Source organism: Bos grunniens, chromosome 24 (genome assembly GCF_055505025.1).
Source record: "Bos grunniens cultivar Pamir isolate PY7600 chromosome 24, Bosgru_T2T1.0, whole genome shotgun sequence".
Taxonomy (NCBI): domain Eukaryota; kingdom Metazoa; phylum Chordata; class Mammalia; order Artiodactyla; family Bovidae; genus Bos; species Bos grunniens.
Window position 1 is genome coordinate 15,576,147 of NC_141188.1, and position 26,400 is coordinate 15,602,546.

The 26,400-nt window shown below is 36.3% G+C and overlaps 1 protein-coding gene across 10 annotated transcripts in view; it reads right to left on the reverse strand.

Annotated features, from left to right (window-relative positions):
• Positions 1 to 26,400, reverse strand: part of PIK3C3 (phosphatidylinositol 3-kinase catalytic subunit type 3) — a 165,724-nt gene that overhangs the window by 100,456 nt on the left and 38,868 nt on the right. For 9 of the 10 annotated variants that reach the window (XR_015153421.1, XR_015153420.1, XR_015153419.1 and 6 more), the window contains exons 5-9: positions 9,482 to 9,568; positions 7,289 to 7,384; positions 4,611 to 4,682; positions 1,251 to 1,355; positions 28 to 120 (exon numbers count right to left, since the gene is read on the reverse strand). Coding sequence is in view for 4 of the 10 variants with exons in the window: in XM_086372256.1 (XP_086228382.1) it covers positions 28 to 120; positions 1,251 to 1,355; positions 4,611 to 4,682; positions 7,289 to 7,384; positions 9,482 to 9,568 (453 nt within the window). In the remaining 6 variants the exon portion in view is untranslated. Of the gene's footprint in view, positions 1 to 27; positions 121 to 1,250; positions 1,356 to 4,610; positions 4,683 to 7,288; positions 7,385 to 9,481; positions 9,569 to 26,400 lie in introns of those variants that run through there. The other variant, XM_086372260.1, reaches the window with a different exon arrangement.

Consider the following 26,400-nt stretch of genomic DNA (forward strand, 5'->3'; position numbering starts at 1 on the left):
ATATGTGAAAATATTCGAGAAACTCACTTTTTCTTGATTAGTAAGATAATATCTAAACTTCCATACAAGATCTTGTTCTTCATATGTAAGTTGCTTTGTTGGTGGATAACTCACAATAATCTAAAACAAAGAAAAAAAGAACCACTTTATCAAATTAAAAAAAAAAACTTGCTATCTATTTCCATTTCATTTAAAATTTTCCATTCATTTAAATATATCTATAATTACTACAGAAGAAAGGAAAACGTACATGAAGCTAAGAAGACATAAATCTGCTGTACCCACCTATCAGTTCAAAAAGGACATTGTTAAGAGTGTAAGGGGAGAAAAAGACAGATAAAAGTTAAGCCTCATATAAAAAAGTCTGTTGTTACAGTTAATTTATTTCTATGAAAAATACAACAAACTCAAATAACAAAAGTTTTACCCTACCAAACTACTGCCTGCAAGATATACTATACAACATGGGAACAGAGAGAACAATTTGTAATAACTGTAAATGCAAAGTAACCCTTAAATTTGTATAAAGTTTAAAAAAAATAAAAATGAGGAAGGAAAAAGCCCCCACCAATACACACACAAGAAAAGGAAAAAAAAAAATCAAAACAAAAAACCAGAAGTATAAACTTTTCTCTTGCTAATGGGTTTCCCTGCTAGCTCAGTTGGTGAAGAATCTGCCTGCAATGCAGGAGACCCTGGTTCGATTCCTAGGTGAGGAAGATCTGCTGCAGAAGGAATAGGCTACCCACTCCAGTATTCTTGGGCTTCCCTTGTGGCTCAGCTGGTAAAGAATCCGCCCGCAATGCGGGTAGACCTGGGTTCGATCCCTGGGTTGGGAAGGTCCCCTGGAGAAGAGAAAGGCCACCCATTCCAGTATTCTGGTCTGGAGAATTCCATGGACTGTATAGTCTGTGGGGTCATAGACAGTCCACTGGACTAAGCAACTTTCACTTTCACTTCACATTATCTTGTTAAGCCAACAGAAGACCTCTCTTAGACAATGTTATCTTAGGGTCAGTTTCTAAGAATACTATACTAAGGAGATATACTATTTGTAGCTCTGTCTCTAGGGCTAATAGTTCCTGAAAGCCCCAAAATGATACAAAACGACAGAAACGTTGAGTTGTTGAAACTACATAGGATTCATTAACCTGCATCTCAATCACTTTCAAGTGATGTGCTATCACATGAGCTGCAATCAAAATATCCACTCAATTATTTTTATATTAATATTTTTAAAACGCTCTTACATTTAGCTGATCTCTTGTGGCAGCATTAGGTTTGAGATCATGGTCAGAAGGTCCACTTCTTAAACTCCGGGCAAGTTTGTGATGTTTGCTCTCAACTAAATTCTCCTATTATTTAAAAATATTAACCAACAATGTAAATTTCACCAATAATCAGTTTCAACAGTCACTCAGAAAAAGCAAATAGTTACTTAAGACCAGTTTATAATGCTATTTTCTTCTTGTTACAACTGTAGTCTCCTCTGTATCTCGTGGTGATAGGGAAAGCTAAGCAAGCTTGCCGTATGCTTCACCAGGCACTGGTGCACACGTGCATGCCATCCCAGGCCCTTGTCTTAACTCCCCATTGTATTCAAGGTTTTAAATCGTCTAGCCAATCAAGTGTCACCTTCACTCCAAAAATTTCCCTTGGCAACCCAGACTAAAGCTCCTTTTTCCTAGGAGTTACTAGCAACTTTGTGATATAATCATACTATCACCTTCGTTCAAACTGCCTAGGGCAGTGACAATGACCAAAACACTTGACTATTATATCTATGGCCAAAATCATAAGCTTTGAACACACTGTCTTTGCTTAAAGAGACCTTATTTTATTCATTTTTACATGTATGAATTGTCTGTTTCTGTATTTTTCCTAATTTGCAATTGGCTTTTTGGTCCTCTACTCTCCAGTATTAAGAGTTTTTGACATACTACATACACAGCCCTTTGTGGTATGTCACAAATAGTTTCTCCCAGTTTCTCAACTGTCTTTTGACTTTGTTACAGTGTTGTTGTCGTGCAACATTTTTTTAACATAGTCGAATTTACCAATCATTTCTTTTGTTGCCTCTGGATTTTGACCCAGCTTTAGAAGTCTACCTACACTGACAGTAAAGTACCAGTTCAGTTCAGTTGCTCAGTCGTGTCTGACTCTTTGCAACCCCATGAACCACAGCACTCCAGGTCTCCCTGTCCATCACCAACTCCTGGAGTCCACCCACACTCATGTCCACTGAGTCGGTGATGCCATCCAACCATTTCATGCTCTGTCGTCCCCTTCTCCTCCTGCCCTCAGTCTTTCCCAGCATCAGGGTCTTTTCAAATGAGTCAATTCTTTGCATCAGATGGCCAAAGTATTGGAGTTTCAGCTTTAGCATCATTCCTTCCAATGAACAGTTAGGATCCAGTTAGGATCCATTTCATAATATTTAAATCATGATTCATTTGGAGTTTTTCCTTATGCATGGTGGGAGGTAATGTATGGTATGGGAATTTTATTTTTTTCTAAATGGTTCTTCCCTAGCACTATGCTCCAGTGATGAAAAGTCACCTTTATCAATTTCCTTATGTACTTGGATTTATTTCTGGGATTTTTAGACAGTTTTATCAGTCTATGTGTATATGTACATGTGCTAGTATCACACTTACACAGTCTGTTTTATTGTCTGATACAGGGATAAACCAGCTTGGTGGTATTCAATGTTTGCTATATTCCTCTATTTAGTTAATACTAAAGGCTACAAATTAAATTTTTTTAACATAGCAGATAAGGGTTTGTTTTGTCCTTTCTCAACTGCATTTAAAGCTAAAAAAATTTAATAGAGGTCTAACATCTTTGATTTTTTTAATTACAGTATCCAAAATGTTAAACCTGTAATTGTTGATGAACATTTTATTTAGAAAAAAATACACTAAATAAACCGACCTCTCATTTACCTGACATTTTGGTACAAGTTATATGAAAGTAATATGTTTCAAATATGACAAAATTTGTACACACTCATCCATTTTGAAGGAAACTCTTCATGTGTTTCCTATATCTACAATGTAAAAGACAATTTGATTTTATAATGAAAACTCAGTATCCATTTTAGATCTATTAAAACAGTGGCTGACTTTATTTTTCTGGGCTCCCAAATCACTGCAGATGGTGATTGCAGCCATGAAATTAAAAGACACTTACTCCTTGGAAGGAAAGTTATGACCAACCTAGACAGCATATTGGAAAGAAACACTACTTTGTCAACAAAGATCTATCTAGTCAAGGCTATGGTTTTTCCAGTGGTCATGTATGGATGTGAGAGTTGGACTATAAAGAAACCTGAGCACCGAAGAATTGATGCTTTTGAACTGTGGTGTTGGAGAAGACTCTTGAGAGTCCCTTGGCCTGCAAGGAGATCCAACCAGTCCATCCTAAAGGAAATCAGTCCTGGGTATTTATTGGTGGGACTGATGTTGAAGCTGAAACTTCAATATTTTGGCCACCTGATGCGAAGAGCTGACTCATTTGAGAAGACCCTGATGCTGGGAAAGATTGAGGGCAGGAGGAGAAGGGGACGACAGAGGATGAGATGGTTGGATGGCATCACTGACTCCATGGACATGGGTTTGGGTAGACTCTGGGAGCTGGTGATGGACAGGGACGCCTGGCGTGCTGCAGTTCATGGGGTCGCAAAGAGTCGGACATGACTGAGCAACTGAACTGAACTGAACTCTATTTTAAATTATGCCAGGATTGGGAACAGGAGAAGTACTAAGATGTTTGTTTCTACAATTCCCAAGTGATCTTTTTCTTCCAAATTTTTATTCCCTTTTCCCTCCTATTTCTTCCTTTGAAGTTAGGTAAATACATGTCGTATTTACCCTAATCATCATGTTTTCATCTTCCAATGCACTACTTTCAATCTACTTTGTTCTGATTAGGAAGGTAATTAATCTAATTAGAAATGAATGAAATAAGAATAAAATAGTTCAGAGTAATGTAAATGAATTCTAAGTGTGAATATCACAGTTTATATTATGCTGTTAAAAAGGATTTTTTTCTGGAACTTTCTAAATCTCAAGTCATCAAATCAAACATCTGCTACAAAGAAAGAATTCTTCCTCTTTCTTATTACTGAGAGAGCTATCATCTCAACAATTCATAAGCAGGGTATCCCAAAATCATCCCAGAAACCATAATCCAAACTGAACAGTTCAGGTAACTACCCATAATCTTCCCTATTTTTCACTAAAATCAATCTCCCTCAAATTTTTATCCATTGATCTGTTACCTCGTGGTATAAATAAATTCTCCTTCTATTATGATGACAATCTTTCAAATACTTGTTTCTCCAAATCTATTTCAAGATCACATTCTATAGCTCTTTCAACAATTAAAATGGTTTACCAACACTGCACTATCCAGGCCTTATGATAAGGTAGTATTTCTTATAAATATTCCATTTAAATCTGATTCCATATGGCTGAAGTGAATTTATGATTCACTTTTAAATAACCAGTGAAGTTACAGAGACACTTTTTAGAAAGTGTATGATGTGGATGTAAGTCATAATCAGTCTAGAGAAAAGAACTTTCATTAGAAATTTCACAGTGACTCACCATAGACATCTGAGGGTCAGGAACTTTCACTATCTCAAAGCTTGTTAAAATTGGAGATGACTCATCACCATCCTGGATCACAATACAACAAATTCAAAAAATACATACATATATATATTTAACCAAATGGCAAGAGACAATACATGAACATGTGTACTCGAATGTATTTTAATTTTTAAATAATTCCTCCCTTTAAATTATCATCTTTCAACTATATTTTAAATCCATTTGTTACATATATATATCCATTTGTTACCTTCTGTTGCTGATGAAATATTTTGAGAAAAATAAAATTTAACAATAAAAAAACCTGTATTATATAGTTATTAGAGATATGATGTCAGGAAAATCAGTAGACTATATTTGTCAGGATTTTGTTTTAAACTTTGTTTGTAATGACTGAGTCAAAATAATATGTCCTAATTTTAAAACTCAGAACAAAAAAATCAAAGAGTATAATTAAAATATGGCACAATGGATGTGTCACATTACTTGCAAAAATCACTTAGCAGATTTTGGTAATTCTTCAAATTACTACAATTAAGTTCCACTCAGGAAAGTTTACTCAAAGTTATATCTAACTAGAAACTCAGCAGCATTGCTTCTCAGAGGACACTTGTTCAACACCATGCAAGCTAGAATAACAAGAATCAATTCTTATGAAATAAAACTGTCTTATTTTGTTGGCATTATCATTTTTTAAGAACTCTGGCTTTTATTTTTACCCAATTCAGGGAAGAAAGGTAATTTGGCCTAATAAATGTCACTGAATACATCCTGGAAAAGGGTAAACTAATTTAGGTTGAAACTCATTTCCTCACAATTGTATACCTAGCATCAAATTTTTCTGTCAACTTCCAAATGCTAGTATATTTTCAATTTTACATATGTGTAACAAAATCAGGGGAGACTGAAAGAGGGGAAGTATTGTGACTTTACTTTAAGTTCAGTAATTGAGTCTTAGAGAAAACCACAAATTCCCACAGCTATTGTTTAACAGGCTGGTTCTCAGTCACAACACCAAAAAACACATTTATCAACCCAACTGTGACAAGTAATCTTCACTAAGGCTATCTGTCACAGAAGACAGGTGACAAGAAAGTCTATTTCCATTAGATTCAATGCACTGGCCCAGCAATCTTTACACTAAGTGGAAATATGACAGGAAAAGTAGACAGGCATTAATTTATGGGCAATTTTCAAGAAGCAGTTAGAAAGGGGTCAAGAACCTTTTCAAAAATACTTGAAATTCTTCTAATTTCTATTCTGTTATTATTTCATCTATTATCAAAGCTATCTTTCAAAAGATCCTTCACATCTCCAGTGTGAAAATACCATCACCATTAGCATGCTTTTGCAATATAAACTCCATATGGGTGGGAAATATTGCTTTTAATGAAATTACATATAGTAAAAATTAAAAATGTGATTTTATTAAAATGTATTGGTAACAAAACAATTTCACTCACACTTCATTACCCTTTCTTTTTAACAATTTTTCTAATGAATAAACAGAGTGTAAAGTAGTTTACCTTCCTATCTTTTCCCCCCCCAGAGAATATAATTTATAAAATAAAAAGCAGAAACAAGTTAACTTTTTTTAACCTTTTTTCTAAAGGAAGGGGTAAAAGATAAAGGGAAATATATATATACCTTGTGAAGTACCAGAAAAATAATCACAAATTAACTATGCAAATCCTAAACCTTCATTATGAAAACATCTTTCAAATAGTAATTTACCAGCTATAAAACATGGATAAAAAAAAAATCACTTGTGACAACTTTAGTAAATAATACTAACATGTAAATGCAATTTCAAAGCACTACTTCTTATGAACAACTTAGCTCTATGCTGGACGAAATATTATTCTTTTATGCCATGTATCAAAAGTCTGTCCTCATTTACACTGATTCTGACTCCATCCTTGTAAGCACTTGTCTCAGTACTTTCACAATAACAGAAGGTTATGTGCTTTTGAACTCCACATACTATTATTTCTGTAGTATTGAAATGAAGACCCATCAATAAGTATTTAAAGCATAGATATTTTTCAAGTAGCTAGATATCAAACACACAACTACTTTCTTTTGGTAATGAACAAACCTGAGCAAATTTGTAACTGCATTCTTTTACCACTCAGACTATTGATAACATGGTTTTCTTAATATTGCAAGTACTTTATAAATAAATGAACATTTAAAAGGTCTTTCATAAGCATACTTATGTTTAGGGTCACATATACAGTTTCAACACATTATATACATACTTATATACAAACATACCCTTAACATGCAATAGCCTAACACATAAAAAATATGATACCCTCTTTTTACTTTTCAAGTGGATACTAATTGTTAATGAAGCTATTGCTTTAATGTCCTACTTGCCAATTTAGAGAACAGTTAATCAAAAAGTTTTTAATCTCTTGCATATTTATTGAATTCTGTAACCCAGAAATGTATTATATGATCAGCTTTTGTAACCTTATTCTAGCTAAATGATTTGATGTGTGTGTGTGTGTGTGTGTGTGTGTGTGTGTATAAACAACTGCTGCTGACAGCTGTCTGCTGCCATCCTGTAGCCAAATAATTCATCCCAGCAGGAACAGTAGTAATTTTTTTTTAATGTTTCCCCTCCCCTCTACTTTAGAGACCATAAACAGTTCCAAGGAAAATACCTTTTCATAATAAACAATACCATATTCCTTATCATCACACTTGACACATCGAAACTCAACCATCAAGTACATGAAATTAGAACTTCGTTTTTCACTCTAAAAAAGAAAAAAATTATGAAAAATGATTTTCTTCAACATTAGTTTGTATCTTATTCCCAATTTAGTAGTACATGGAATCCATCAAATACAACTTAAAATGTAACAAATGTTTATGTCATTATTATAAGTGTACTATATACTACTACTATTTCACTACTGCCTTATCCAGAAGTGCCTACTACTCATTTGTAACTCCTTCCTCAAACTTAATTAAATTTTTGGTTTCTTCAGTAGTAGGAATTTTATTACGTAACATTGTAAAGGTATTTAGTATACATTTGCAGGAAAGTTATTTCATCTCAAAAAAAAATAATATTTTTGTATTTCTAAAAATTTTAAGCAAAGAACAGTTCACTCTTAAACCCTACGGACTAATTCAAATATAAAAGTTAATATAACAAAAACAAAAGTAAAACAAAGTATGTAACTAATGACAGAGGCAATTTGAGCTTAACAGATACAACATTTACAAGTTTTTGACAATTTATAAATGGTCTTAAAATAACTTGCAATCATTTGTAAATTTTTATCAACACACTTTAAATACAGTGGGGAACAGTTATTCTTCCCCAACATATAAAATGTTGGCTGTGTGTAACTGTATTCCCTTAAGAAAGCAAATATTATGTTAATAATGAAGTAAAAAAAAAAAAGAAACTTAAAAGGGTGATTAATTCTAACCCAAATCAGTTTGAAAAATGGCTTTAAATCTATAGTTACATAATCACAAGGATCTAAGAAGGTCACTTAAAACTGTTCAGCTTATGAAGCATATTATAAGTCTATTATGATAATGGTAATGGCCTCTTAGCCTCTTATCTTTTAAAGAGTGTGGACAGAGTGAGAAAAAGTCTGAGCAAAGTATGCGCTAACGTTACATTTTCTAAATCCAGGGGTATGTAAGTTGATGAATGGAAGCATTTCAATTAAACTGTTTTTAGAATGTGACAACTATAAAAATTCAAAACAAATTTTTTTTTCCAGTTTCAGTATATAAAAATATATTAAGAATAAGTTTAGAAAAGATATCCAGTATTCATACTAAATGTAACTGTTGTTAGACACTACCAATTTGTTTTTTAAAAATGCACAATGCTAAAATTCAACTTTTCTAAGTGTTCACTATAAAATGACGAATTTCTCTCTTCCTCCTACTAAAAACTGTTCAGAGAACAAAAATTAAGTCAGTTGTGCCATGTGCTGATCACTATAAGCTACATATATCACAAACCTGTTATCCCTCTCTCCTAATGTGATTAATATACAATTGCTATTTCTGCTCTCTAAGCCAAACATATAGTATTTCAGTGCTAATGTACAGAAACTTTTGTTGTCCTAATTTTGTAAAGAGTTTCACTAAAGTCGTATCTTAATTAAACCTATTCTGGACCAATACACAATATCAGGAAGTACACAAATTATCTGAACTATGTAACTTCATCAAGTGCGCACAGTCCTACATGTACTACGTAAGAGAAGGAGCATCCTAACTGGGGAGAGGAACTGCTAACGATGACTTAAGGTCACTGAAGTAAAGACATTGTGTTGATATATTGTTGACAGACATATCCAACTTAGACATAAACTACCATATGGAGAAAGAGAGAATCTACAAGTGAGGTATCAAACTTAACATGGGCTTCACTTGTATGATATTTACGATGAAAAGCAGTAATAAGGGAAGTGTTAGTCACTTAGTCGTATCTGACTCTTTGTGACCCCATTGACTGTGGCCCACTAGGCTCTTGTCCATGGAGTTCTCCAGGCAAGAATATTGAAGTAGGTAGCCATTACTCTCTCCAACAGATGTTCCTGACCCAGGCACTGAACCCGGGTCACCTGCATTGTAGAAGCATTCCTTACTGTCTGAGCCAGAGATATCTACTACTTATGTCAGGGTTCAAAAGAACACTAAAATATAAAAAAGGCAGATATCTCAATGTTTCCTCTTATTAGCATAGAATTCATAACTAGAAGTTATCCTCAATATCTCACATATGAGAGATACATGACAATGAATAATTCTTCTAAATAATTTTTCATTTAAAATTCTGGAGAAAAAATTTTGAAATAAAAAAGAGGGATACAACCCACCTCATTTATCATTTCTATTTCTCTAAATGTCAATCTGTCCAGCCAATCTACTTTCACCATGTGACCTTGTCGATGAGCTTTGGTGAGCTGTAAAACAAAATGCAGAAAATTTTAAGAGACAGATATCATAGAAAAGAGGATAAAGAATGGTAACAGGCCATTCTCACCTTCTGGGAAAGACTACATTCTACCTACAGGATGTGTATCTCTCTAAATAAACTTGCTTTCCCCTTAAAAAGAAAAAGAATAGTAATGATCATCAATATGACACTGAAAGTGCTAGCTTATGCAATAAAACAAGGAAAAGGAAATAAACAATAAACAGATTGGGAAGAAATAATACATTCTTTAGTCAAAGGTGACATAGTCATTTATGTAGCAAACATTTTAAAATGGACCAAAAAAAAAGCTCCTGGAATTAATAAGCAATTATAACAAGGAGGATACAAGGTTCATATAAAAAGTCAATCTCTTTTCTATATGCCAGCAATTCATAAGTAAAACTTGAAATTAAAAACACAATCGTCATTTACATTGGGCTTCCCAGGTAGCGCAGCAGTAAAGAATCCATCAATCAATGTAGGAGACACAGGAGATCTGGGTTCGATCCCTGGTCAGGAAGATCCTCTGGAGAAGGATATGGCAACCCACTCCAGTATTCTTTCCTGGAAAATTCCATGGACTGAGGAGCTGGGTGAACTACAGTCCATGGGGTCCCAAAGAGTCAGACACTAATCATTTATATTCTGTTCAGTTCAGTCGCTCAGTCGAGTCTGACTCTGTGACCTCATGGACTGCAGCACGCCAGGCTTCCCTGTCCATCACCAACTCCCAGAGCTTGTTCAAACTCATCTCATAATATAAGCTAATCATTTATATTAGCACCCCCCAAAAATAAAATTGATATAAATCTAACAAAATATGTATAAGATCTATATGAGGAAAACTACAAAACTCTGATGAACAAGATCAAAGAAGAAATAAATAAATAGATACTCCAATCAGGGTAAGAAGATTCAGTATTGTCAAGATGTCAGTACTTACCAACTTGACCTATAGATGCAAAGCAATCCCAGTAATCAAGATAGTATGGAAAATAACAAATAGATCAATGAAACACAATAGATTCCAGAAACAGATCACATAAATACAGTCAACAGATCTCTGACTGAGAAGAAGAGGCAATAAAACGGAGCAAAGAGTCATTTCAACAAGTGTTGCTGGACTAACTGGACATGCAGGTGCAAACAAATACATGTAGACAAAGACCTTACATCCTTTACAAAAAATAAATCACAGACCTAAATGTAAATCACAAAATACAAAACTCCTATTAGATAATATAGTAGAAAATCTAAATGACCTTGGGTATGATGACTAGTTTCTAGATATAACACCAAAGGCACAATCCATAAAAGAAAATCATTGATAAACTGGACTTCATTACAATTAAAAACTTCTCTCTGTGAAAGACAGTGTGAAGAGAATGAGAAAGCAAGTCACAGACTGGAAGAAAATATCTGTAAAAGACCCATGATAAAGAATGTTAGCCAAAATACACAAAGAACTCTTAAAACTCAATAACAACAAAAAAAACCAAATGATCGGATTTAAAAAAAGGGCCAAAGATCTTAATAACTTACCAAAAAAGAAATATGGATGGTAAATAGTTATATGAAAAAATGCTGCACATCACATGACGTCACGGAAATGCAAATTAAAATGAGAAATCACTAAACGTCTACCAGAATGACCAGGATTTGGAAAACTGACAGCACCAACTGCAGGTGAGTGCGTAGAGTTACAGGATTCCTACTAATTGCCTGAGGGATGCAAAACGTACAGCCGCTCTGGAAGACAGTGTGGCGGCTTCATACAAACTAAACATACTCTTACCGTACATTCCAGGAATGGCCCTCCTTGGGTTTTACCTAGAGGTGAAAACTTACGCCCACACAAAAGAGGGCACATGGATATTTTTATGGCTTTATGACTTTATTTATAATAGCCAAAACCTGGGCACAACTCAGATGGGCTTCAGTAAGTAAATGGATAAATTGATACATTCAGACAATGTTACTTAGTGTTAAAAAGAAAGGAGGTATCATAATGTAAAATGTATAATGCAGGGAGCTCAAACCAGTACTCTATGACAACCTAGAGGGTGGCACAGGGTGGAAGGTGGGAGGGAGGTTTCAGAGGGAGAGGATATATGTATACCTACAGTTGATTCATGCTGATGTATGGCAGAAACCAACCCAACATTATAAAGCAATTATCCCCTAATTAAAAAAAAAAGTTATTAATCCATGAAAAGACACCAAGAAACCTTAAGTGCATATTACTTGCACATTGCTAAGTGAAAGAAGCCAGTCTGAAAAGGCTACCTACAGTATGATTCCAATTAAAGAAAAGGAAAAACTATGGAGATAATACAAAGATAAACAGTTGACTTGAAACTAAACATGAAAAAAACTAAGATCTGGTCCCATCACTTCACGGCAAATAGAAGGGGAAAAAGTGGAAGCAATGACAGATTTTATTTTCTTGGACTCCAAAATCACTGTGGACACTGACTACAGCCATGAAATTAAAAGTCACTTTCCCCTTGGAAGAAAAGCTATGACAAACACAGTGTATTAAAAAGCAGAGACATTACTTTGCCAACAGAGGTCCATATAGTCAAAGCTACGGTTTTTCCAGTAGTCATGTGTGGATGTGAGAGTTGGACCATAAAGAATGCTGTAAGCGCCAAAGAATGGACGCTTTCTAAGAATGGACGCGGTGCTGGAGAAGACTCGAGAGTCCCTTAGGCCACAAGGAGATCAAACCAGTCAATCCTAAAGAAAATCAACCCTGAATATTCATCAGAAGGACTGATGCTGAAGCTCCAATACTTTGGCAACCTGATACCAAGAGCCAATTCATAAGAAAAGACTCTGATGCTGGGAAAGACTGAAAGCAAAAGAAGAGGGCAGCAGATGATAAGATGGTTAGACAGTATCACCAACTCAATGAACATGAATTTGAGCTAACTCCAGGAGACGGTGGAGGGCAGAGGAGCCTGACTTGCCACAGTCCATGTGTTTGTAAAGAGCCGGACAGGACTTAGTGACTTAAAGACAACCACAATAAAGTTGCCCAGGGTAGTGGGGAGAAGAGGGAAATAAAAGTGGAACACAGAAGATTTTTAGGGCAGTAAAATTACTCTGTATCACATTATAAAAGAAAGAAAGAAAGTGAAGTCGCTCAGTCGTGTCCGACTCTTTGCGACCCCATGGACTGTAGCCCGCCAGGCTCCTCTGTCCATGGGATTCTCCAGGCAAGAATACTGGAGTGGGTTGCCATTTCCTTCTCCAGGGGATCTTCCCAACCCAGGGATCAAACCCGGGTCTCCTGCATTGCAGGCAGATGCTTTATCCTCTGAGCTATCACATTATAATGATGAATAAATGACATTAAACATTTGTCAATGCCCATAAAACGTACAATATTCAGAGAACCATGAGGTAAACCATGGATTTGTGGTAATTATGACGTTTCCCTACAGGCTCATCAATTTTAACAAATTATAACAAATGTATCACTGTGGTGGGAGGTGTTGAAAACAGGGGAGCTATGCATGAGTTAGGGCAGAGTGTATATGAGAAATATTTGTACCTTCCTCTTAGCATTGCTGTGAATGTAAAACTATTCAACAAAAGTAAAATCTTTTAAAAAAAAAATCTAAAAACTTAAAAAAAATGAAGGGTTATGTCACATTTACATTTGACACATTTCTATGAACAACAAAAGCCATACACAACTATCAAGATAAGAAATGGACTTTGGCTAGAAACTGTTAAACTTTAAAAAAATGTTTTTAAATGGTCTATAATCTGTCACTAAACATGCTAAAAAATAATGAAGACTTTACTGAACATATCTGCATCTATATTTCTTACAGTTTGATTATTATAAAGGGAATTATAATAATAGTTATTCAAATTGAAAGTAAACTTTTTTTCCACATCTCAATATGAAAAATAGTTACATACAAAAGGCATTTCTCTGGAGCCTATAATACTCTAAGATGTAAGCGCACTGTGTGTGTGTGTTGCATTTTAATTTTAAAAGAATTAGCAACTAAATAATAACAACAATAAAAGAATTAACAGTAATAGAAGATCTAGGGCTAGAAAAAGAATTTCTAGAGCTGCAGTTGGTAGAGTGCTCTGAAGGTCTTACATACCAACCTAACCTTGGTTTCACAATTTAAATAATAAATCTACTACTATAGAGAATTCAAGATAATTTCTAAGGTCTTCAAACTGCAACTAGATTTTGTCTAAGATAGTGTAATTTTAAACAACAGCATTATTTATGCATCAAACCTTTCTTTCTAAACAAATTCATAGCATAAAGCAAAACTGGGCATTAAGGACTTCATGGTAGCTGGACTTTATGACTTGTCTTCATTTCTATTATACATGCTATGATGGCATTACTACAAGGATGGTAAATACTTTCACCAATTATAATTTATCTCTCTCACAGAACCAAAAATCTTCATCAGTATTCTTTATAGTCCTCAAATAAGGTACTCTTATCACAATTACATGGTCATACTATTTCAGAAATAAAAACAGTAACTTCATACAAGTTTTGAGGACCACTGTAAGATAAAAATATTATCAGCTTAGCTGTCTTCTGAATAACAAATTCTTTTCCATCTGAGGTAACCTCTAAATGAAAATGGATAAGGCAACAATAAGTGGTTAGCATTATTATTCACACAAAGCAGCAGGAACTAAACATTTCATGGAACGTTAGACAAATATACTAACATGGAAACAGACCAAGAATTAATCATAAGGGAACCAAACGAACATGAGTCTACAAGTTCATGACCTAAAATTCTAATCCTAGCACTCCATTTTTGAATTCTGTCATTTTTGAACCCACAGATCTACAAAAAGGATTAACTTCTAGTTCTGGTACCAAAATTCAAATAGAATTATGGATACACATTATGACAGACAGTATTAACCCATATAGTCTGTAAAGAATTGTATTCTCACTTTGCCATGTTTCCAACTAGTTTTTTAAATTAATAAAAATATACAGGGTCACAGCACATCAACATAGCACACAGCACATCAACACTGAAGTGTCAGAGATGGAACTGACACCCCAGGTCTGTAAAGTTCATACTCTTTCCACCAGTCTTCACTACCTCCTCAAATGATGCATTTGTAGAAAGAGATGAGATTTAAATCCAATTAAATATTTTAATGTTTTAAACACAACTTTCATACTTATGACACAGTAGTTGATTCTCCACTAGTTTCCTTTGAGGAAAAAATTGTCAAATGTATATTAAGTTTAGATATGGGAGAATGTGTTGGGCATTTTTCTTTCCCTTATTAAATCATAAGATAAATTGAAAATTTTCTAAAGTAATTTCACTAACACCAGAATTCATGTTTGCTGCTAATATATTATACATGGGCTTCCCCAGTGGCTCAATGGTAAAGAATCCAACTGTAATTCAGGAGCCACAGGAGATGTGGGTTCAATTCCTGGGTCTAGAAGATCCCCTGGAGGAGGGCATGCAACCCACTACAGTATTCTTGCCTAAAAATCCCATATACAGAAGAGCCTTGTGGGCTACAGACCATAGGGTCGCAAAGAGTCGGACATGACTGAAGCAACTTAGCACACACTCAAGCACTTGCATAGTATATTTCTAGCTTTTCTATTTGAATACTAAAAGATGACTATTCTCAACCTTACAAATAGCAACCAAAGAATGCATGGTCAAGGATGGTAGTACCATAAACTGGTATGACCATTTCAGAGTACAAGTTTAAATTACCTGAGATATATTAGTATTTGTGCATCACTGTTTCCAATATGGAAAACATAGACATAAAAGAATGTAAATGTCTATCAACAATGGGAACTGTTAAAGTAAACTATGGTACACATACTAAGAAATACTTCAAGCAAAAAGAAAGAAGTCTTTATAACCTGCTAGGAAAGATTACTATGACTGTTGAATACAAAAGCAACTGCAGAGGTTCCCTGGTAGCTCAGTGGTAATGAATCTGCCAGCCAAAGCAGGAGACACAGGTTCCATCCCTGGGCCCACATGTCGTGGAGCAACTAAACCTGTGAATCACAACCAATGAACCTAAGCTTCCAGAACCTGAAAGCTGAAACTACTGAAGCCCGCGGGCTTAGAGCCTGTACTCCGCAACCCGAGAAGCCACCACAGTGGGATTTCCCAGGCAAGATGAGTAGGTCACCATGTCCTTCTCCAGGGGATCTTCCCAAACCAGGGATCAAACCCACATCTCCTGCACTGGCAGGCAGATTCTTTATCACTAAGCCATCAGGAAAGCTTATTTATCTGATACTATGTAAAAGAGCACCCCGAAAGTTGAGTGACTTAACATATATCTTAATTGTCATAATAAAGAAGGCTGAGTTCCAAGAATTGATGCTTTCTAATTGCAGTGCTGGAGAAGAATCTTAAGAGTCCCTTGGACAGCAAGGAGATCAAACCCAGTCCATCCTAAAAGAAACCAACCCTGAATGTTCATTTGAAGGACTGATGCTGAAGATGAAGCTCCAATACTTTGGCCACCTTATGTGAGGAGCCAATTCATAGGAAAAGATCTTGATACTGAGAATGATTGCGAGCAGGAGAAGGGGGCGACAGGATGACATGGTTGGATGGCATCACCGACTCAATGAACGTGAGTTTAAGCAAGCTCAAGGAGATAGTGAAGGACAGGAAAGCCTGGTGTGCTGCAGTCCACAGGGTCACAAAGAGTCAGACACAACTGAGCAACTGAACAACAACAATATGTGGAAACATCAAGAAGTCATTTTCTTGAGGAATTCTGGATATTTTTTAATTAGTCTAACAGTCTCTCATGTGGTAACTGGAGCTGGACTGTCCAAGACTGCTTCACTCACAATTCTAACACCTTTGTGGGAAAGGGTGAGCTCAGCTGGGAAACCAGGGTGGTGGGGGCCTCTATCTTTCTGAAGGTATTCTCAGAGCTGCTCCCTCTTCAAGTAGTCTTTCAACACAGAAACTCCAACAAGGCAGCCAGACTTCTTACATGGTGGCTCATTACTCCTCAAAGTGCAAAAACAAAAGCCTTCGGGTTGTCTTAAAGTTTAGTTCTGGAACAGGCAAGCATCACTTCAGCTGCATCATGTTAGTTAAAATAAGTCACAGAGTTAAGTGCAGATCCAACATGAAAGCATGAGCATTGTGAAGCATGTTTCTTTCCCTGAGGGTCATCTTTGGAAACTAGCTACTACAGCACTTACTAGATAATATAAGCATAAAACAAATCACTTAATTGCAAATGAGCAAGAGGAGAGAATCTGAAGATGGCAAAGCTAGCTCGTAACTAGACTTTAGGCATCAAGTAAAGTCTAGAATCTATCACAGTTACTAAATGATTAAGCCTTTCCTTTTCCAAAATAAGTTCCTACAACTCTCCAACTGACATGCTAACTCCAGCCACCCATTTCAGTTCTCCAGATCAAAAGGCCTGTAAGACACAATGCAGATTAAATAATTTAATATTAGATGAAAAATTTTACTAAAACTTTAGAAAACTATAGAGCACTGTGCATATTGTAAGCAGCTGTTATTAGCCCATAATCTATGTCACTTCATCTCTACAGGTGCTGATGACTATGTAGACAGACTTGGGTGGTTTTCACCAGTCCGAAGCAGCTTCCAGTTGTCTCCAGTCTGAGAATATCTAGAAATAATGAAGACCAATAATGAACTTGAACAATTTAGATTTCATTTAGGGTCTGAAATGTCAATGACTTAGATCTCCTACATGAGAAAACCTGCATTCTGTTAAACAGCAGGGTGAAACTAGTGCAATCTGTCTCAAATTGCTTGTGAAGATACAATCCTCACCAAGGTGGTCATCCTAAAAAGTAGCCAGGTCAAGGTATCAGTAAGAGTCATTCTTTCTTTTTAAGAAACATAGATTTCTACAGAATTCACAAGAAGTCATATAGAGGTTGGAAAAGAAGCCCACTGTCACAGAAATAATAGTATCGTTATTGAGCTCTAACTTAACTAGATGGGGAAACAGTGGAAACAGTGTCAGACTTTATTTTTTTGGGCTCCAAAATCACTGCAGATGGTGACTAGCAGCCATGAAATTAAAAGACGCTTACTCCTTGGAAAGAAAGTTATGACCAACCTAGATAACATATTCAAAAGCAGAGACATTACTTTGCCAACAAAGGTCCGTCTAGTCAAGGCTATGGTTTTTCCTGTGGTCATGTATGGATGTGCAAGCTGGACTGTGAAGAAGGCTGAGCACTGAAGAATTGATGCTTTTGAACTGTGGTGTTGGAGAAGACTCTTGAGAGTCCCTTGGACTGCAAGGAGATCCAACCAGTCCATTCTGAAGGAGATCAGCCCTGGGATTTCTTTGGAAGGAATGATGCTAAAGCTGAAACTCCAGTACTTTGGCTACCTCATGCGAAGAGTTGACTCATTGGAAAAGACCCTGACTCTGGGAGGGATTGGGGGCAGGAGGAGAAGGGGACGACAGAGGATGAGATGGCTGGATGGCATCACTGACTCGATGGACATGAGTCTGAGTGAACTCCGGGAGTTGGTGATGGACAGGGAGGCCTGGCATGCTGCGATTCATGGGGTCGCAAAGAGTTGGACACAACTGAGCAACTGAACTGAACTTAACTAAGAATTAAACATCAAGTGGTTTTAAAAGCTATTTAAATAAAAGACTCTGTAAGAACCAAATAAAAACATTACAGGAAACTGCTTGGACTATAAATAATGTATATCAGATTTAATGCGAGAACAGATATATACTTAATGAAGATGCTTCAGGTGAGTATGTATTCAATACAAGTACCAAGAAGAGAACTTAGAAGTAGGCCAGCTTGCTACACTGTATATAGACGAGGAACAGCAGAGAAAAAGAATGTCAAGCCGGATAGCTATCCCTGGGAACACACACTTCCACGATTACCACAACTCACAAGTCATTGCTCCTTATGCATATCTACCCTACTAGACCATAAGCTTCTTGAGTGCTGGAGCTATGAATGGTTGACAGAACCTAGCATTTATTCATTCAATTATTTACATTTATTGACAGGAATTCTAAATGAAAGGGTGACATAACACAAAATTAATGCTTGTATACTCTGCAATTCTGTTTAAGAGCTTTGGGGAGTGAATGAGGGGCAAGGAGGAGGAAGTGACACTCAAAAGGAAGCTGGAGAAAAGAATGTTCATGCTTAGTCACTTTTCTCTAGTACTTAAGATAATTTCAACATGAATATATGTTAGTTTGTTGTTTTAAGTTACAAACTTCCATCAGGGTCCTCCACTCTGGAGATAACAGAAGCAAATTCTCTGCCTTAAAGAACTTAAGATAGGGGTGAGTTATTTATATGATAATGCCTGTATGTCCATATGATAAATGCTTATATGTCTCTGTTTTTCAGTTGCTAAGTCGTGTCTGACTGACTCTTTGGGACCCCCATGGACTGCAGCAAGTCAGGTTTCCCTGTCCTGCGTATCTCCGGAGTTTGCTCAGACTCATGTCCATTGAGTGTGATGCCATCTAACCATCTTATCCTGCTGCCCCCTTCTCCTCCTGTCCTCACTCTTTCTCAGCATCAGGGTCTTTTCCAGTGAATCAGCTCTTCGCATCAGGTGGTCAAAGCTGGAGCTTCAGCATCAGATACACAAACTAAAACAGTAATATTAAAGTCATGAACAGGGTGACTGACAGAAAATAATGGGGGTTCTTGAGAAGGCCTCTCAGGCACATAACACTTAAGCAGAGACTTGAAGGATAAGAAATGAGTCAAACAAACAGGATGAAATCTTCCATGAAGAGGAAACAGCTTTACTTGTCAGGACATCAGAGAGCCTGATGTGTCTAGGTACTAAAGAGAGACCAGAATGGTAGCCCAGAGTGAATATTTAGGTAAATCAAGTCCTCGTCAAAGTGGAGAATAGTAAGATCAATATATACCTAAGATGATTACTGGGAATCAGTTTTCTTGAGGTTCACCATGATCTGGATTTTTCCTTATAGTAAACAATGCTCTTATAGCCTCAAGGAAGAAGGGGGCTTCCCAGGTGACTCAGTGGTAAAGAACCCTCCTACCAAGGAGAAACAAGAGACATGGGTTCGATTGCTGGGCCAGGAAGATCCCGTGGAGTAGGAAATGGCAACCTATTCCAGTATTCTTGCTTGGGTAATTCCATGGACAGAGGAGACTGGCAAGCTCTCTGATATCCTGACAAAGCTGTTTCCTCTGCAAGGAAGATTCCATCCTGTTTGTTGACTCACTCCTTATCCTTCAAGTCTCTGCTTAAATGAAGGAAGAAAGGGGAGAGTAAAAATAACTGAAAAACTTTTATCCATTTCAAATCTGCCTAGGAATCTGTAGGGAGGTAATAGGAAGAGATAGACTCAACTGGAGAGAAAATGGTAGGCTTTGTTGCTTTACAAGAGAAGATATAATAATTTACAAAGTTTAATATCTAGCTGTGATCCTGGTTTTAAGCACCCACATAACTCTATGACTATGTCTGATAATATGGAAATACAGCATATGAAGACATATCAAATAAGCCACATAAAAACAATTTGAAGAATAATTCTCGCTTTCTATGTTCAAGCTAGAGAAAATTTAAAGTGGATAAAGGCTTAGCAACCACATAGAATTGCAAATAGTTTGAATAGCCAACCATAGAGGAGTGCTAAAACAAAGTATGGCATATCCAAGGCAATGGCACCCCACTCCAGTACTCTTGCCTGGAAAATCCCATGGGCGGAGGAGCCTGGTGGGCTGCAGTCCATGGAGTCGCCAAGAGTTGGAGATGACTGAGCAACTTCACTTTCACTTTTCACTTTCATGCATTGGAGAAGGAAATGGCAAGCCACTCCAGTGTTCTTGCCTGGAGAATCCCAGGGACAGGGGAGCCTGGTGGGCTGCCGTCTATGGGGTCGCACAGAGTCGGACACGACTGAAGTGATTTAGAAGCAGCAGCAGCACATTACACAAAATCCTACAGTCTTTACAAATTATGCCATGAAAGAATCTTAAATGACCTGGAACAATTCTGAAACACCATTCATTTAAACACACATAATATGATCCCAAATTAAAAATAAATATATACATTCATATATTACATAGATATATACATTTATTTACCAAAAGCATATTAACTAAAATATTAATAATGGTGACTATTGTGGGTAAAGAACTGGAGGTGATTTTTACAGCCTTTGTACTTTAACAATCTTCTACTAGTATAGATGTACATTATCTTGTAATGTTATTTAAAAACTAAACTTACTTTTAAAATAACTGTGGAGAAAATTCTGTTGAGAAAACCACAAAAGATGAGCATTTATCAAGATGATGCTAATAAGGTTATTTTGCTTCATAATAAACTCAAAGAATAAGGATCAATCTGATTAATTTACCTCAAACACATGAAATGAAACCCAGGTATTAACGTAATTATTCTCTCTTAAATTACTTCTTCCAAGGGTCTTTCAACTAGATCCAACTAAAAACCCATGTAAATAAAATGATGCTGCTGCCTTATGGTTAATAAAACCGCCTATACAGCAAAATGTATAGGTTTAAGGTTTCAAACTTTACTCACATTGAGAAACTTTAAGAGGGGAGTTACAAGATAGGTGGCTTTTCCAAAGTAAGTAACTACAAAACAGGTGATGCTTGGGTCGGATACACTGATGCTTTTTCAGGAAATCTAAGGAGAAAAAAGTGACCAAGCTGTATTTTTTCCCCCTCTGCCACTTGAAAAAACAAACAACACCCGCCCCACCCCAGTCTACTCTCATCACCAGACAGGAAACTTCCAGATTCAGACAGCCTATGTGAATGTTTAGAAATCACTCTCTTGACACATTTATAGGAATATTGCCCAATAAAAAAGGCTGGAACTACCAAACAAACCCAAGACTATTTTTTTCCACCATGATGATAAAGGGTTGTGTTTATTCAACTACTTCATATCTGATTGGAAAATCCCATGGGTGGAGGAGCCTGGTAGGCTTCAGTCCATGGGGTTGCGAAGAGTAGGACACGACTGAGCGACTTCACTTTCACTTTTCACTTTCATGCATTCAAGAAGGAAATGGCAACCCACTCCAGTGTTCTTGCCTGGAGAATCCCAGGGACGGGGGAGCCTGGTGGGCTGCCGTCTATGGGGTTGCACAGAGTCGGACATGACTGAAGCGACTCAGCAGCAGCAGCAGCAGCATATCTGATTCATCTAAATCCTCTCAATTTAAATGTTATAATATAACTCTTTTTAACAGGAAAGTTTTACTAAGCCTAGACTAGAACTGAGCAGAAGTACTCACTAAACAGAAAATCATTATTGGTCAGCTAATCTATCAATATTTGTAGGATGCACTATGGCTCACTGATACAGATTTCAATTGTTAAACAGTATGATTCTTTAATAATTTTTAATGTGTCAAATCTGTTTCAAATCAAACACAAGTTACACAGTAATTTATAATTGAAAAAAAAATATAGTTGTATATAAGAATTTACTTGAACTGAGATTTAAAAAGGAGGTATATCTATATGTTAAGAGTTTGCATACACACCTACGGTACTTAATTCTTACAAGACAAGGAGTTTCTTCTACCTTCCTGATTAATTTCCTTAGCCACAGATTTTCAATTTTACTTTGAAATTTTACATGTGCATCTTATTCAGGATGAGTGGTATTTGTCTCATAAAAGTTGTTTTCAATTTAACTTCTCAGAGATTAGTCTTAAAAGCATATTATTGTGTAGTTTTCTGGCAAAAACTATAGCTGTGAAGACAGACAATAGATTTACAGAACATAAATCGATATTCTTTTAGGGCTTAATCTTTCACTGGTAAAAATGAATTTAGTCTACTTGCTACCATCAATTTCAATACAAATCTAAAAGTTTTGACAATCTTAGACATCAGTAAGCAAATCAAAGTGACTGATAAAAAACATTCTACCATGTATCATTAGGAATAAATTTGTAAGAGATTCCCACATTCTTTTATGACAGAAAAAAAGCCAACAGAATCAAAACCAATATGCTATTTTTAAAAAAGTTACACATACTATACAAAAAGTTATAGCTGAGGTACTTTTGATGACATCAATGGTGCCACTAAACAAGTTTTACAGTTTTGAATAATTTTACAGAGACTTGTTTGACATTTGGAAGGAAAAATCCCTAAGGATAACAGAATATTCATTTTTCCTCCTTCCCTCCTTCCCCTCCCAACCATTCTTCCTTCCTTCCCACTAAAAGCACACTGAAAAAGTAGTGTGTTAGACAATCTAACTGAGTTAGTTGCTTTGATCTTTTTCATCAAAATGCTTTTCAGTGTGAGGGAATTGACCAAATAATTTCACTAAGTGGTAAATGAATTCCAAGATGTGTGACAAGAGGTGGTATAAACACACTGGTTGACTTAATATTATTATTTATTGTTTCCCCAGTTCTGCAAAGTTAAATGCCTGAGTTTTAAAATTATGTATGCAGTTAAATTTTTTATTTTTATTATAAAACAAAGTATGCAGAATAATGTAATAAACATCCATGTATTCACTGTCAAAACTGAACATGTATTAACAGTTTGTCTTCTTTCACTCTTTTCAAAAAAGATTAAAAAAAAGCAAACCAAAGGTATTTGTAAAGACTTCCCTCATTCTTTGAATTTGCTTTTTTAAACTTAATGCTGTTGTTGACATGTATCTGTGTTAATCTACACAACTCAAATGTTTTCATTTAAATTGCTGTAGAGTATCCCAATATGAGTAAATGTATCATTTATTCTCCCAACAAGCTCAACATTTTGTGTTATTATCAGGGCTAACGTGAATAAGTATGTATCTCCTTATGCCCATGAGTTTTTTTAGTGTAGAAATCTAAGCATGTAATTGCTGGATTTCCAAGATGAAAATCAATACCTTTCCTGATTGGTTTATTTCTAAATTTCATGTACTTTTTCTTACTACTGCAAATATTCTTTAAACATTGTATTTTTAGATTGGCGATAGAAACTTTGGAATAGTTAACTGATGTCTGCTTAATTAATCTTGTATTTAACATTTCTTGACTAATTATTTGTAACAGTTTCTCTAACAGTTCTTTTGACTTTTCTATATGATCATCATCTGTAAATAATTCCTATCCCTTACCTCTATATATACAGTTTCCTTATACTGACTAGTACAAGAAACTCTGGTACAGTGTCTAACCCAAGCTGTAGTAGAAACATCCTTATTTTGTTCCTGACTTTAATGAAAACGTGTCTTACATTTAATCATTTGGTAAGATGTTTGTTATCAGTTTTTGGTCTATTTCTTATATCAGGTTAAGAAAGTCATATTTTATTTTACCAAAACTTTATATGATGAATGTTTGTTGAAGTTTACCAAAAAATTGGTAAGACTGGGGATCCTTCTGACCGTATGTTATTTTCTCCTTTAATATGCAGGAGATAGTTAACACAGTGGGCTTGAAGCTCTAATTTCAGAAGGACCTGCTTGCAAAGACAGCCCTGGTCAATGTGTGAAAATCTGACTTCTGAAACATTCCCTAACTGGTATAGATGTTTCATTGTGGCACGGCTCTTCGTACACTGTGATTTATGGTGAGCACCTGCTCTCTTTCTGGAAGGCTAGAATTTTTGCAGTTGAGGGCAAAGAATGTCTGTGTGACCAGACCCCTAGTAAAACCCCCAATTTCTGAGTCTCAAAGGCCTTTTTTCTAAAAGGCTTCATTTTAGTTTCTGGAGAAAGCAGCACTATCAAATGAGTCTCTTCCTGGGCTGGGAAGGGGAAGAATAGAAAGCTTGTATATGGATTTCTCCAGACCCCACTACACCTTTTTACCTAACTGAACCATCTAGTTGTATATACTTACTGTGTTGCTTATAATCAATCTTAGCTATGATTACAACTCCCTCTGAGTCCTGTGATTCCACCATCTCCTTTTGGGGGACCCCTGAAACACTCAATGCAAAGAGCTGATTCATTGGAAAAGACCCTGACGCTGGGAAAGATTGAGGGCAGGAGGAGAAGGGGACGACAGAGGATGAGATAGTTGGATGGCATCACCAACTCAATGGACATGGGTCTGGGTGGACTCCAGGAGTTGGTGATGGACAGGGAGGCCTGGTGTGCTGCAGTTCATGGGGTTGCAAAGAGTCAGACACAACTGAGCGACTGAACTGAATTGAAACATTCAATAATATAATAATAAGGTACAATAAGAGATATCCTGTGTTAAACTGCTTCTGAAAAGTGAAAAGTGTAGTCACTCAGTTGTGTCCAACTCTCTGCAACCCCATGGACTGTAGCCCACCAGGCTCCTCTGTCCATGATATTCTCTAGGCTAGAAAACTGAAGGGGATTGCCATTTCCTTCTCCAGGGGATCTTCCCAACCCAGGGATTGAACATGGTCTCCCGCATTGCAGGCAGATTCTTTATCGTCTAAGCCCCAAGGGAAGCCCCAAACTGCTTTTATGTAAACATTCTTGGAATAACTCATGTTTGGGCATGATGTATTTTTAATTGCTTGATTCAGTTTTCTAATTTTCTGCTGAAATTTACCATCTGTAAGTGATAAGTGTCTAATTTTCCTTTCTTTCACTTTCCTTTTCTAGTTCATAGTCATACTGATCTCAGCAGGTTTTATACATCTAGCTTATAAAACCACCTGAGTTTGAAAAAAGGAGAATAAAGGGCTCACTATACAGCTATAGTAGCAAACAGTATCTTGGTTTTTATGTTTTGATCCCTTGATTTATGTTTTATAGTTTTATATTATTGTTTTATTTTTAAATTATCCTTTCAGTATTTTACTATCTGAATTTTTGGTGGATATATTCCAGTTGTTTGTTATAACTGATCTTTTGTAGGGCTTCCCAAATTGTCATACTTATTTTACTGCTACTTCATACTATTAGCAATTTGTTGTAGGAGGATTCTCAGTTTATCTTAGTCTTCCACATGACTGAAACCAGAAATCAAACGTTATTTGCTTATCTTCTATTGATGTTAGAGGAATCCAGAGAAAGGAGGGAATATATTAGAAAACATGGCAGAAAGCAAAGAAGAATTAAAGAGCCTCTTGATGAAAGTGAAAGAGCAGAGTGAAAAAGTTGGCTTAAAACTCAACATTTAGAAAACTAAGATCATGGCATCTGGTCCCATCACTTCATGGCAAATAGAGGGAGAAACAATGGAAACAGTGACAGACTTTATTTTGGAGGGCTCCAAAATCACTGTAGATGATAACTGCAGCCATAAAATTAAAAGACGCTTGCTCCATGGAAGAAAAGTTATGACCAACCTAGAGAGCACATTAAAAAGCAGAGATGTTACTTTGCCAACAAAGGTCCGTCTAGTCAAAGCTGTGGTTTTTCCAGTAGTCATGTATGGATGTGAGAGTTGGACTATAAAAAAAAGCTGAGCACCGAGGAATTGTTGCTTTTGAACTGTGGTGTTGGAGAAGACTCTTAAGAGTCCCTTGGACAGCAAGGAGATCCAACCAGTTCATCCTAAAGGAAATCTATTCTGAATATTCATTGGAAGGACTGATGCTGAAGCTGAAACTCCAATACTTTGGCCACTACATGTGAAGAACTGACTCATTGGAAAAGACCCTGATGCTGGGAAAGATTGAAGGCAGGAGGAGAAGGGGACAACAGAGGATGAAATGGTTGGATGGCATCACTGACTCAATGGACATGAGTTTGAGCAGGCTCCAGGATTTTGTGATGGACAGGGAAGCCTGGCATGCTGCAGTCCGTGCGGGTCACAAAGAATCAGAAATGACTGAGTGAATAA